Here is an 11139-nt window from a genome sequence, read left to right on the forward strand (position 1 = left end):
GTTAAAAATACTTTTTACATGCAATTGGGGAAAAAATGAATTATCCCCCCTCCATCCCCCCCAAAAAAGTAACTGAGAATATCTGGCCAGGTTACTTTCTACTCCATATATAGGAGGCAAAAGAAGAAAAAAAGCCCTAAAGACCAGCTGCCCTTCGCCCCAGCTACTATCTCCCTTTCTTCAGCAATAATGCCTTTTTTATCCTCACAAATGTGTGGCAAAAGTCAATCTAAAGCCTGTGCTAGAGTAAAAGAAGTGACAGCTGAAATTGATGAACCTCTAGCTGTGTGACCCTGGGCAAGTCACTTAACCCTGTTTGCCTCCATATCTTCATCTGTAAAATGAGCTAGAGAAGGAAATAACAAACCACTCTAGTATCTTTGCAAAGAAAACTCCAAAAGGGTCATGCATGACTAAAATGACTGAAGAACAAAGACTACCAGTTTTTGAAATATGTCCCAACTTAATGAAGCAATACTTCATACTTTATACTTATGTCCAGAAGCAAAATATATGTCTCATACCAAAAATGTAAGTTTTACACAAGGACTTGCCAAATAGAAGTAACCTCCTCCAGGGAAAGTCAAGATCTAAATATTTTGCCAAATCATAGTATTACATATTTAAAATTACAAGGGATCTTAGAGGTCATTGAGTCCAACCCCATCTTTTTGCAAATAAGTTAACTGAGGTTGAAAGTAGTTAAGTGAGTTGGCCAGAGTTCTACTAAGCTACTAATTGCCTAAGGCCAGATTTGAATTTAGATCTTCCTGACCCACTATGATGCCAATAGTGTCAAACTCAAACAGAAACACCCAACTGCCACAAATCTTAACACTTGACCACAGTACTGGCTCCAGATGCTATTCAAGGAGGATGACACCCATTGCCAGAGCTAGCTCAGGGTTTGGGAGGCTCCAAAAGAAAGTGTGGGAAAGAAGAGGTATCAAACTGACCACCAAACTGAAGGTCTGCAGAGCCGCTGTGCTGACTTCATTGTTGTGTGCCTACGAAACCAGGACAGTACACCAGTGCCACACCAGGAAACTGAACTGCTTCCATTTGAATTGTCTTAGGAAGATTCTGAGTATCACCTTGCAAGATAAGGTACCTGACACAGAGATCACTTCTTGAGCTGAACTGCCATGCATTCAAACTCTACTGCAGAGAGCGCAATTCCGATAGGATACCCTTCTGATCAAATGCCAAATGTACATTTGCCTAAAAGACTATTTTATGGAGAACTCCCACAAGGTAAGCACTCACATGGAGGTCAGAAGAAGCAATACAAGGACATTCTCATGGTCACTCTGAAGAACTCTGGAATCAATTGTGAGCACGGGAGACAATGGCACAGGACTGCACACATCAAAGAAAGTGCTGTGCTCTATTAGTGAAGCAGAATTGCAGTAGCTCAAACATGAGATGTGCAAATGTAGAGACATCTCCACTCCAAATGTTCATATGGACTATTTGTGCCTGACCAGTGATAGAGCCTCCCAACCTTGCATTGGTCTGATCATCCCCAGCTGGACACACTGTACAACAATGTCATTTTGGTCCTCTTTGAAAATGAAAGACAACAACAAACTAGCCTCCCGGGTCTCCTTCAATAACTCTGGATTATGTGAATTTTAGATCATAGGTTTAAAAACTAAAATAAATAAAATTGAAAAATACATAATTTAGCGAATAGGATTTTTTTCAAACAATAAATCAGTATTTAAATCTACAAAGGATGTTATTTAATTTCTAAGTCTCTTGATTTACATTAGAAATAGAAGGAAATAAATCATATTGAGAAAAATCTAACTTCCAAGATGAATTCATTTACTATTTTGCTTTTTGATTTATGAGAATTTAAACCTGGTACTTTATATTTAATAGAGCTATCCTAGAAGACAGCAGTTTCTCTGTTTCAACATAACAATTCTGTTTAGCTCACTTTTAAAATTACAAAATGCCCTTCATGTAATTCAGTCATCAATAAGCACTTATTAAGTGCTTACTATATTCCAAACACTGAGCTAAGCTCTGAGGTTACAAAGAATGGGAAAGATTACCTTTTGTCCTCTCCTCTAGGTACTCTCATGAAGTGATCTGTTATTTTAGAATCCTTTCTCCCAAGTTGCTTGGGACCTTTGCATTCCACATTCAGACCAGTGATGGTAGGGGATTTGGTATGTAAATGATCCTCTCCAGTGGAACTCTCTACTCCTTCAAACTGAAGGCTCAATCCACTATCTTCGCATATTCTAGTAGATTGCTGTTTTTTACATTCAATTTTAGCCTCTCTTGCTTGAAACTTAGATGATTTATCTGCTGATTTGGAGGAACTACCATCTTCTTGCTCATCAAAACATGGGCTCGTTTCTTCATCTGCTTCTGAATCCTGACAACTATTCTTAGAATTATCAACATCCATTGGGGACTCTGGTTCACTTTCTTTCTCAAAAGGAGGAGACTCTGCCGGACTTTCTTGTCTGCTCATCTTCTCAACATTTTTCTGACCAGGTAAAATGTCACCACAACCAACATCTGACAGCGGACTCTCAGGAACAACATCTATCTCTTCCTGCTGACTATCTGCACTAGCGTCACGGTCAGGCTGGCAACACTTACTGGGCTGCAGATTGCTTGAGGATTCTCTTGGTTGTGTATCTTTCATAGGCTGCTTGGAATTTGCCATCTTTACAGGTGTCAATAAGAGCTGCCTATTATCTCTATTTTCTTCACAATCTATGTGAATTTGATCATCACTCTGGGGCAACTGATCCACATTAGCATTTCTGAACTGATCTGCCACAACAGTTACTTCCTGCGGTTCAGCTTCCAAAAGCTCTGTGTGTTTTCCTTCACTTTGCAATTTACAGGTACTGGACATCAGAGGATGGCTGAAATGCTTTGTACTTTTATCTAGAGAGGATTTAGCATGGCTCAGCTGAGAAACATTTTCTAATTTCTCCACGTTGTGTTGGAAAAAGTTATCTTTCTGTACAGAACTCATCTTAGATCCTGCTGTTACAACGGTATCTTTACTCTGCAAACTGCAGAGGAGAAAGAAAATAAACAAATTAAATAAAACTTCTCACATGAAAATAATCAGTAGTCTACAACTGGGTCAAAAAGACTCAACTTTTCATAATTTGTATTTTCACTCAGAAATTTAAACTAAGCAATTTCTAAATATCCAACTACATGAAAATGCTTCGTCTCTTGATGATTTCAGTGCTATTACTACCACTACCACTACCATTACCACTACTACTACTACTACTACTACTACTACTACTACTACTACTACTACTACTACTACTACTACTAATATTAGAAAAACCTTTAGGAATTTAGCACTATGAATATTAACGGCACTACCATTTTTCTGGTCATCTGCACTTCATGCTTCAGTCATGTTTAACTCCCCCTTCAATTAATCACCAAGTCCTACTCATTCTCAAGTCCTAACTTTACACACTAATATTACCTTGACTCAAGCCCCACCCTGAACTACTAGAAGAGACTCCCAATTAAACTCTTTACCTTCAATCTGTCCAACTTACCCTTCCTGATGGATAACTCAGATTATATCAATTCACTGATTAAAAATTGTCAAGGCTTCCTATTGCACAATGTTTAAAGTGTCTAAACTCCTAACACCCAAGGCTTTTCACAATATCCAGAACCAACCTACATTTCTAACCTAATCTTACATGCTCTCCCTGTAATTTAAGCAATTTGCTATTCCCCTAAACAAGTTACTCTTTCTCAGCTCCATACCTTCGTCCATGCCAGGACAACCCTTCCACTTCCTCCCCCAATTTCCTTTTGAAATCCTATCTATCCTTCAAGGCCCAGTTCAAATGTTCCTGATCTAAGCCTTCCCTCATATGTAAACCACCACCTAGGTTTCTCTCCCTCTTTCCTGTTCTCACATTTTGTTTTTGCCAGTTTTGTGCAGCTGTAGTCTTGATTGCATTATAATTTTTCATAAATATGATTAATTTCTTCTATACTCTTTAAGAATAAGGTCCATGTCTTACTGACACTTAATAATTATTTGCTGAATGATGACCATTATGTTAAACAAATATTTATCGAGCACCTACTATTGAGCACTATTTATTAGAGACAATATCAGACTTTAAGCATAAAACCTGACCTCAAGAAACTTAGAATCTAATTGAGGAAAAACACGAACAAAATTAGTAAATAAGTTTATAATCTTGTGCTAATTTACATGGTACAATTAAATAGATGTGTAAGCTGTTTGAGGTAGAGACCGTGTTTTACCAAACAAGGACCGACAGAAGAAAGGACAGAAATAAGTACATATTAAGTGCCTACTATGTGCCAAATACTGTGCTAAATGCTTTAGAAATATTATCTCATTTGAACCTGTACAATAACCCTAAGAGGTAGGTGCTATCAATATTCCCAATTTACAGTTGAAGAAACTAAGGCAAGCAGAAGTGAAGTGACTTGCCCAGTCACACAGCTAGTTAAGTGTCTAGGGTTAGATCTGAACTCAGATCTTCCCGACTCCAGGCTCAAGATTCTATCCACTGTCCCAACTAGCTGCCTCAAGGAAAATGAAAAACCAGTGTGGGATATAGCTGTCAAAAAAGTGTTTGTGGGAGCAGCTAGGTGACACAGTGGATACAGCACCAGCCCTGGAGTCAGGAGGACCTGAGTTTAAATCTGGTCTCAGACCAGACATTTGATACTTATTAGTTGTGTGACCGTGAGCAAGTCACTTAACCCCCATTGCCTTGACAAAAAAAAAATAGTCTTAAAAAAGTATTTGTGGAAAAAGTAGATTTAATGTAGTTGTAAGGTATTCTTTGAACTAGGACTAGTATGATTTCCAGTAGGAACTATTAGTATTTAGATGGTGTAGAAAAACAGAAAGGGTACTACGGGGAGGAACAATAGCATGAACAATGACAAAAATATCTTGTTTAATGAGATACAGATATATATATATCTATAGATATATACACACACACACATATATACACTCAGTATATATTTATTCAGTGTATACATATTTAAGTATATGAAACTCATTTATTTCATATCTTAAATGAGAGAATTATATATAACATATACTATATAATACATACATAATAACATATATCACATAACGTGTAATAATATAATAACCAATTAATGGGAGGGCGGGAAATACAGGGTTTTTTCCTTCCTATTTCTTCACTCAAAATCCAGTCTCTTGAGATTTCTAACCTAGCCCAAAAATTTACCTCACCTAGACTACCTTATCTAGAAAGAATTCTTAACTCACCCAACCAGAAAAACCCTTCAAAGAGAATCTAATCTAGGTGAATTCCAGCCCATTGTGTTCTACTCAGAAAGGCTGGGATGTGGGTAGATCCCTTTGTCTAGAATTGCCTGGGGATGGTCTGGGTAGAGAGGAGTAAAAGAGACATAATCAAAGTCAAGTTCCCCAGCTCCTCATTAGAACAGGTCCACTTCTCATTATAATTATTCATTCTCTCATTAACTGTTAACCAATCAGAGTTTCCTGTTGAGAACACCCACTCTCCCAAGGGTATATAAGCCTGAACAGCCTCCATGATTGTTTTTGGTTTACAAGAGAAAGCCAAATGACCATTTTGTTATCTGCTAGCCATAATTAATAAAAGTATTAATTACCCAGAAACTATGTCCCTTGAAATTTTCATGTCACATTAAGATCTACTCTTTTAATCCATAGCTTACAATAAGAAGCACATTACAATTCATACCTTTTTGACACTATTTTGAATCCTTTAGCGTCCACCCAACTGGTAATTGCCTTTTGTTTGAAAACTAGAAAAAAAGAGTTAGACATTAATTTATATGTCTCATAATTGGCCCAAGATACAGTTCATGTTAGCAGTAGACACAAATTTGCTTCTGAAATCATGGTGTAGTATCAAGAGGGATGAATCTGGAATTGGAAGAGAAACCTCAATTCAAATCCTTACTCTGGCAACACCTGTTTGACTATAAGTAATTCATTTAATCTTTCTGAACTTCAGTTTTGCCATGTAGTAAAACAGATATAGTCATAACTGAGTATTTAACACAGTTGCTGCAGAGATCAAGTGAGATAACAGGGAGAAAAGTTCTATTCATAGAAATTTGATGACGGATGCTGCATAGACATTCAATATCTTAAGACTGGTAGTATAATTGCTTATTAAACATCCTGTCATTTGGCAAGGTACAAAAAAAAGGTAGTTTAAGATTTAATTCAATCCAACAAATGTTAATAAAGTAACTACTATGAGCAAAGTGCTGTACTAAGTACTGGAGATTAGTCTTGGTCCAGATCTATAATTGTATTAGTACAGGAAACTCCTACTGTAGAAACTCCTTTCACAAACACAGTTCTACCCTTCCCCTGTAACTTAAGTCTTTGAGAGTTGCCTGGGACACTGAGGGATTAAGTGACTTGTCCATGATCACACAGCTAATATGTGATGGAGACAGAACTTGAACCCAGGTCTTCTTTAATAAGTGGACAGCCCTCTTATCCATCACACTTCACTATTATCTTGTAGACTCTGGGAATATAAAGACAAAAATGAAAAACGGTTGCTGAATTCATAGGGCTTACATTTAACTGCACCGTGCACAATACTGGGAAGATAGTTTGAACTTTGTGGTTTTCAGCAAGGGGGAACCACTGTGTCTTCTTTTATTATACCAAAAACAGCAAATTCAATTGCCAAATTTCTATTCATTCAGTAACAATCATACCCTAAAAGACTGACATAATATGGAACACAACATTAAAAAAAAATAGCTACTTTCCCTTACCTCATCTATTTACAGAATAACTTCTCCTTAAAAAAAAAAGTACTCTGTATCTAAAGGTAATTTCAAGCTATGAAGAAATCTCATGCTAGTCTCTACATAAAGATTTGATCATTGTTTCATTTAGTTTCACATTTCCAATTACAATGAAAAGTTTCCCGCCTTGTGGTAACAGTTTCAATTTGTTTTCCTGCCAGCAAGTGAATTTTCAGAGGTTGAACAATTTATATAGAATAAGGAGCAGGCAACACATTTGAACTAGCCATATTAAAATAACTCAATCTCAGTGTCATTCTTTCCTTGAGGTTTCATATGATGGAAGGTAAATTTCAACTTCACAAAAACTGCAAGGGCCTTCTTAGAGCTAGATGTCAAAGCAAAACATCAGCTAGACATTTTTCCCCCAACCTAAAGGCATTACCTGACCAACTGTGATAAAGTCTTAGATTTCTCCCATCCCAAATATGAGGACAAAAAAGGTCTTTTCCTCCTAAACCTATCTAGTGAAATCACAGAAATCTCATTCTTTCTCTTGAGATGGTCTTTTATCATTAAGAAATTACATCCATTAACCTATGAAAGCCCAGAAAAACCCTGGAACAGCTGAACCAGAAGAAAGATGGGGTGCAGGAGTCCAGCAGCCCAGGTAGCTTGAGGGATTAATGGGAAAGGACCCTCTTGCCCTGGGGGAAGGGGAGCAGTACAGAACTGGAGGCATCCCAGCATACCAGGAGGGGATCCAGAACCCAGGTGGTGGAGCAGGCAAATACCAACACCTGGACCCCCAGTGCCTCAGTGAGGGTGGGGGAACTGGTGGAAACCATCTTGGAAAACCACCAGGTGCCTCAGCATTCTATAACAACCAGCTCTCCCAGTGCCTTAGCAAAACTAAAGGAAGCAGCACTCCAAGGGGCCTCAAGCAGATAAACATCCTGCAACATCCATCTGAAAGGAACTGAAGAAAGCCAAAGGAAGGAAAGGCCCCAGTGGAAGGAAATCTCCAGGAGCCACACTACCTAATCCTGCCCCTAGAGTTCCAGTGTTGCTGATTCCAGCCCAACACCAGGTAAGCTGCCTGAACCCTACAGCCTCCAACTGCCAGCACTGGAGGCCCCAGCACACAAAGCCACCAACCAGGCCCCTACACTCCCAACACAAGAAGCTTGGGTCAGTGCCCTCTGCTCGCCAGCAGCAGAGCTCAATCTATTTAAAGGCCAGGAAATAAGCAAACACCATGAGCAAAAAGAAACATATGACATTCTTATTACGGGAACAGTGAAGATCAAGGCAGAAATTCTGAAAAGGTCAACAAACCTACATCTGGAACCTCAAATGGGAATATGAACTGGTCTGAAGCCCAAAAAGCCTTCTTAGAAGAACTCAAGAAGGATTTTAAAAGTCAAATGAGAGAGGTAGAAGAAAAAATGGGAAAAGAAATGAGAGGTATGCAAGAGAGAGTCAATAGCTTGGAAAAGGAAGGACAAAAATTAACTGTAGAAAACAAGTCCTTAAAAATACAATTGGCCAACTGGAAAAAAAGTACACTGAAGAAAACAAGTCCCTAAAAAATAATTGGCCAAATGGGGAAGGAGGTACAAAATCTAATAGAAGAAAACAATGTTAAAAATTAGAATTGGGCAAATGGAAGCTAATGACTCAATGAGGGAACAAGAATCAGTCAAATAAAAACAAAAGAACAAAAAAAAGATGAAAATGTAAAATACCTCATTGGTAAAATAAATGACCTGGAAAATCGATCCAGGAGAGACAATTTAAAAATTCTTGTTCTACCTGAAAATCATGATGAAAAAAAGAGCCTGGACAGTATCTTTCAGGAAATCATAAAGGAAAACTGCCCTGAGATCCTAGAACCAGAGGGTAAAATAGCCATAGAAAGAATCCACCAATCACCTCCTTAAAGAGATCCCAAATTGAAAATCCAAGGAATATAGTAGCCAAATTCCAAAATACCAGGTCAAAGAGAAAATACTGCAAGCAGCCAGAAAGAAACAATTTAAATATCATGGAACAGTCAGGATTACACAGGACCTTGCAGCTTCTACATTAAAAGATGGTAGGGTGTGGAATATGATATTCCGTTAAGGCAAAGGAGCTTGGATTACAACCAAGGATCAACTGCCCAGAGAAAATGAGCGTGATCTTTCAGGGGAGAAGATGGACACTCAATGAAATAGGGACTTCCAAACCTTCCTGATAAAAAGACCAGAGCTCAACAGAAAATTTGATCTTCAAATACAAGACTCAAGAGAGACACAAAAAGGTAAATGAGACAGAAAGAAATAACATATTATAAATAACGGCAAACTGTTTACATCCCTACAAGGGAAGATGACATTTGTAACCCTTCAGAACTGTATTGTTATTACACCATATTAAAGGGGTATACATAAAAAGGGGTGGGTATAAGGTGACTTTGACGTAATGATAAAAAAAACTAATCAAGTGGGTTAAATGTATCCAAGTAAGCGGATTAATCTGATCTAACTAAGAAAATGTACTGAAAGAAAAGGAAAGGAGGAGTCAGACAAGGGTAAATTACATCACAGGAAAAGGTACAAAAACCTATTGCAGCAGAGGGAAAGGGAGGGAGATAAGCATAGTCTGAACCTTACTCTCATCAGATTTGGCTCAAGAAGAGAATAATATAATCAGTTAGGTACTAATATTGATAGACTTAACCTTTCTCAAAAATACAAGGATCTGAGGCAGCTAGGTGGCTCAGTGGATAGAGCACCGGCCCTGAAGTTAGGCGGGCCTGAGTTAAAATTTGGTCTCAGACCAAACATTTGACACTTACTAGTTGTGTGACCCTGGGCAAGTCACTTAACCCCAATTGCAGAAAGAAAGAAAGAAAGAAAGAAAGAAAGAAAGAAAGAAAGAAAAGAAAGAAGAAAGAAAGAAAGAAAAAGAAAGAAAGAAAGGAAGGAAGGAAGGAAGGAAGAAAGAAAGACAGACAAGGATTTAAGACACCTCCAAAGGCCTCATGATGGAAAAATGCTATCCACATCCAAAGAAAGAACTACGGAGTTTGAATGCAGATCAAGGCATACTATTTGCTTTTTTTCTTCTGTTGTGCTTTGTTTCCTCTTTCTGGTGGTTCCTCCTATTGGTTCTAATTCTTACAACACTACTAATATGACAACATGTTTAATAACAATGTATATGTATAGCCTATATCAGATTGTGCACTGTCTTGGGGAGGGAGAGGGAGAAAAAATTAAAACTCAAAAGCTTATGGAAGTGACTGTTGATAAATCAAAATAAAATTTTTAAAAACTTTAAAAAAGATATTCAATCCTTATATTCAATGTCAGTATTTCATAACACCTTGAAGCTGGTATGGTGGACAGTCATGTTTACTGCTGGCTCCATTCCATTTTCTGGTCTTAGCCAAATCATTAAATTTAATTCCAAAGTAAAAAAAGAAAGAAAGAAAGAAATTACATCCACTCTAAAGAAAAAAAGACGGCTGAGAACACGTTGAGAGAGCAATCCTAACCCGGGAAACGGTCCACTTTCGCTCCCCTGAAGCTCCCTCAAGCATTGGTTCTCGAGGCAGGAAGCCAAGAACTCATGAAAAGCGTCAGGTGAACACAGAGCCACTGCGGTGTCGGGATAAAAAGGGAGAGAGAAGCAGTCTAAGGGACGGGGGGGGGGGGGGAATAGGAAGGAAAGGTGCTGAGGCCAGGACGAGGGGCACCCACCTTTGTTCCCCAACTTGCCGCCCGAGCCGACGCTAGGCGGCCGGGACGCTGCTGGTCCTGGGGAGCCGGCGGATGGGGACGACGGCGTCGTCTGCCCCAGAGGAGACAGGATGGCCTGCCCCGGGAAGACCTGAAGGGCCGAAAGCTGTCTCTTCCCTCCGGGCTGGCTCAGGAGATCTGAGGCGGCGGGCGGCGGCGATTTCGGGGCGCCGCAGCGGGCTCGCTTCCTGCAGGGCTTGCAGCCGGGGCCCGCACTCATGCTGGGGTCCCGCGGCGCGCAGCCCCCGGGCCAGCCCGGGCGGAGAGCCTCATTCACCGGCCCGGAGAGGGGCGACGGCGGGTGGGGGCGGACGGCCGGCTCTCCCACACTGCACCATGCCCTCTCCTGCGCCGGTGTCCTCGCACCCTCTTCTCCTCGCCGAAAGGATTCTCTCGGCCGGCCCAGTGCAACCGAAGCCTCTGCGCTCCTCCTTCTCTCTTCCCCTCGGCGGTACGTCCCCGTTCCCTCAGCAAAAGCAGCGACTGCAGCTTCGGATGCCTTCACTTTTGCGCCTCCGGAACTACTGCCGTCAAGTATTTCCGGATTTCGCGC

General features: G+C 39.9%; 1 protein-coding gene across 1 annotated transcript in view; it reads right to left on the minus strand.

Moving 5' to 3' along the window:
* The window catches only part of PARG (poly(ADP-ribose) glycohydrolase), a 117101-nt gene extending 106003 nt beyond the window's left edge, over window positions 1–11098 (minus strand). The window contains 3 exon segments of the mRNA XM_020996785.2: window positions 2064–3047; window positions 5766–5829; window positions 10548–11098. Of these exon segments, the coding sequence (XP_020852444.1) occupies window positions 2064–3047; window positions 5766–5829; window positions 10548–10806 (1307 nt within the window). The 5' untranslated portion in view covers window positions 10807–11098.
* Window positions 11099–11139: the final 41 nt, after the last annotated feature.

The sequence above is a fragment of the Phascolarctos cinereus genome, unplaced genomic scaffold (assembly GCF_003287225.1).
Source record: "Phascolarctos cinereus isolate Bilbo 61053 unplaced genomic scaffold, phaCin_HiC Scaffold_3;HRSCAF=262, whole genome shotgun sequence".
NCBI classification, from domain to species: domain Eukaryota; kingdom Metazoa; phylum Chordata; class Mammalia; order Diprotodontia; family Phascolarctidae; genus Phascolarctos; species Phascolarctos cinereus.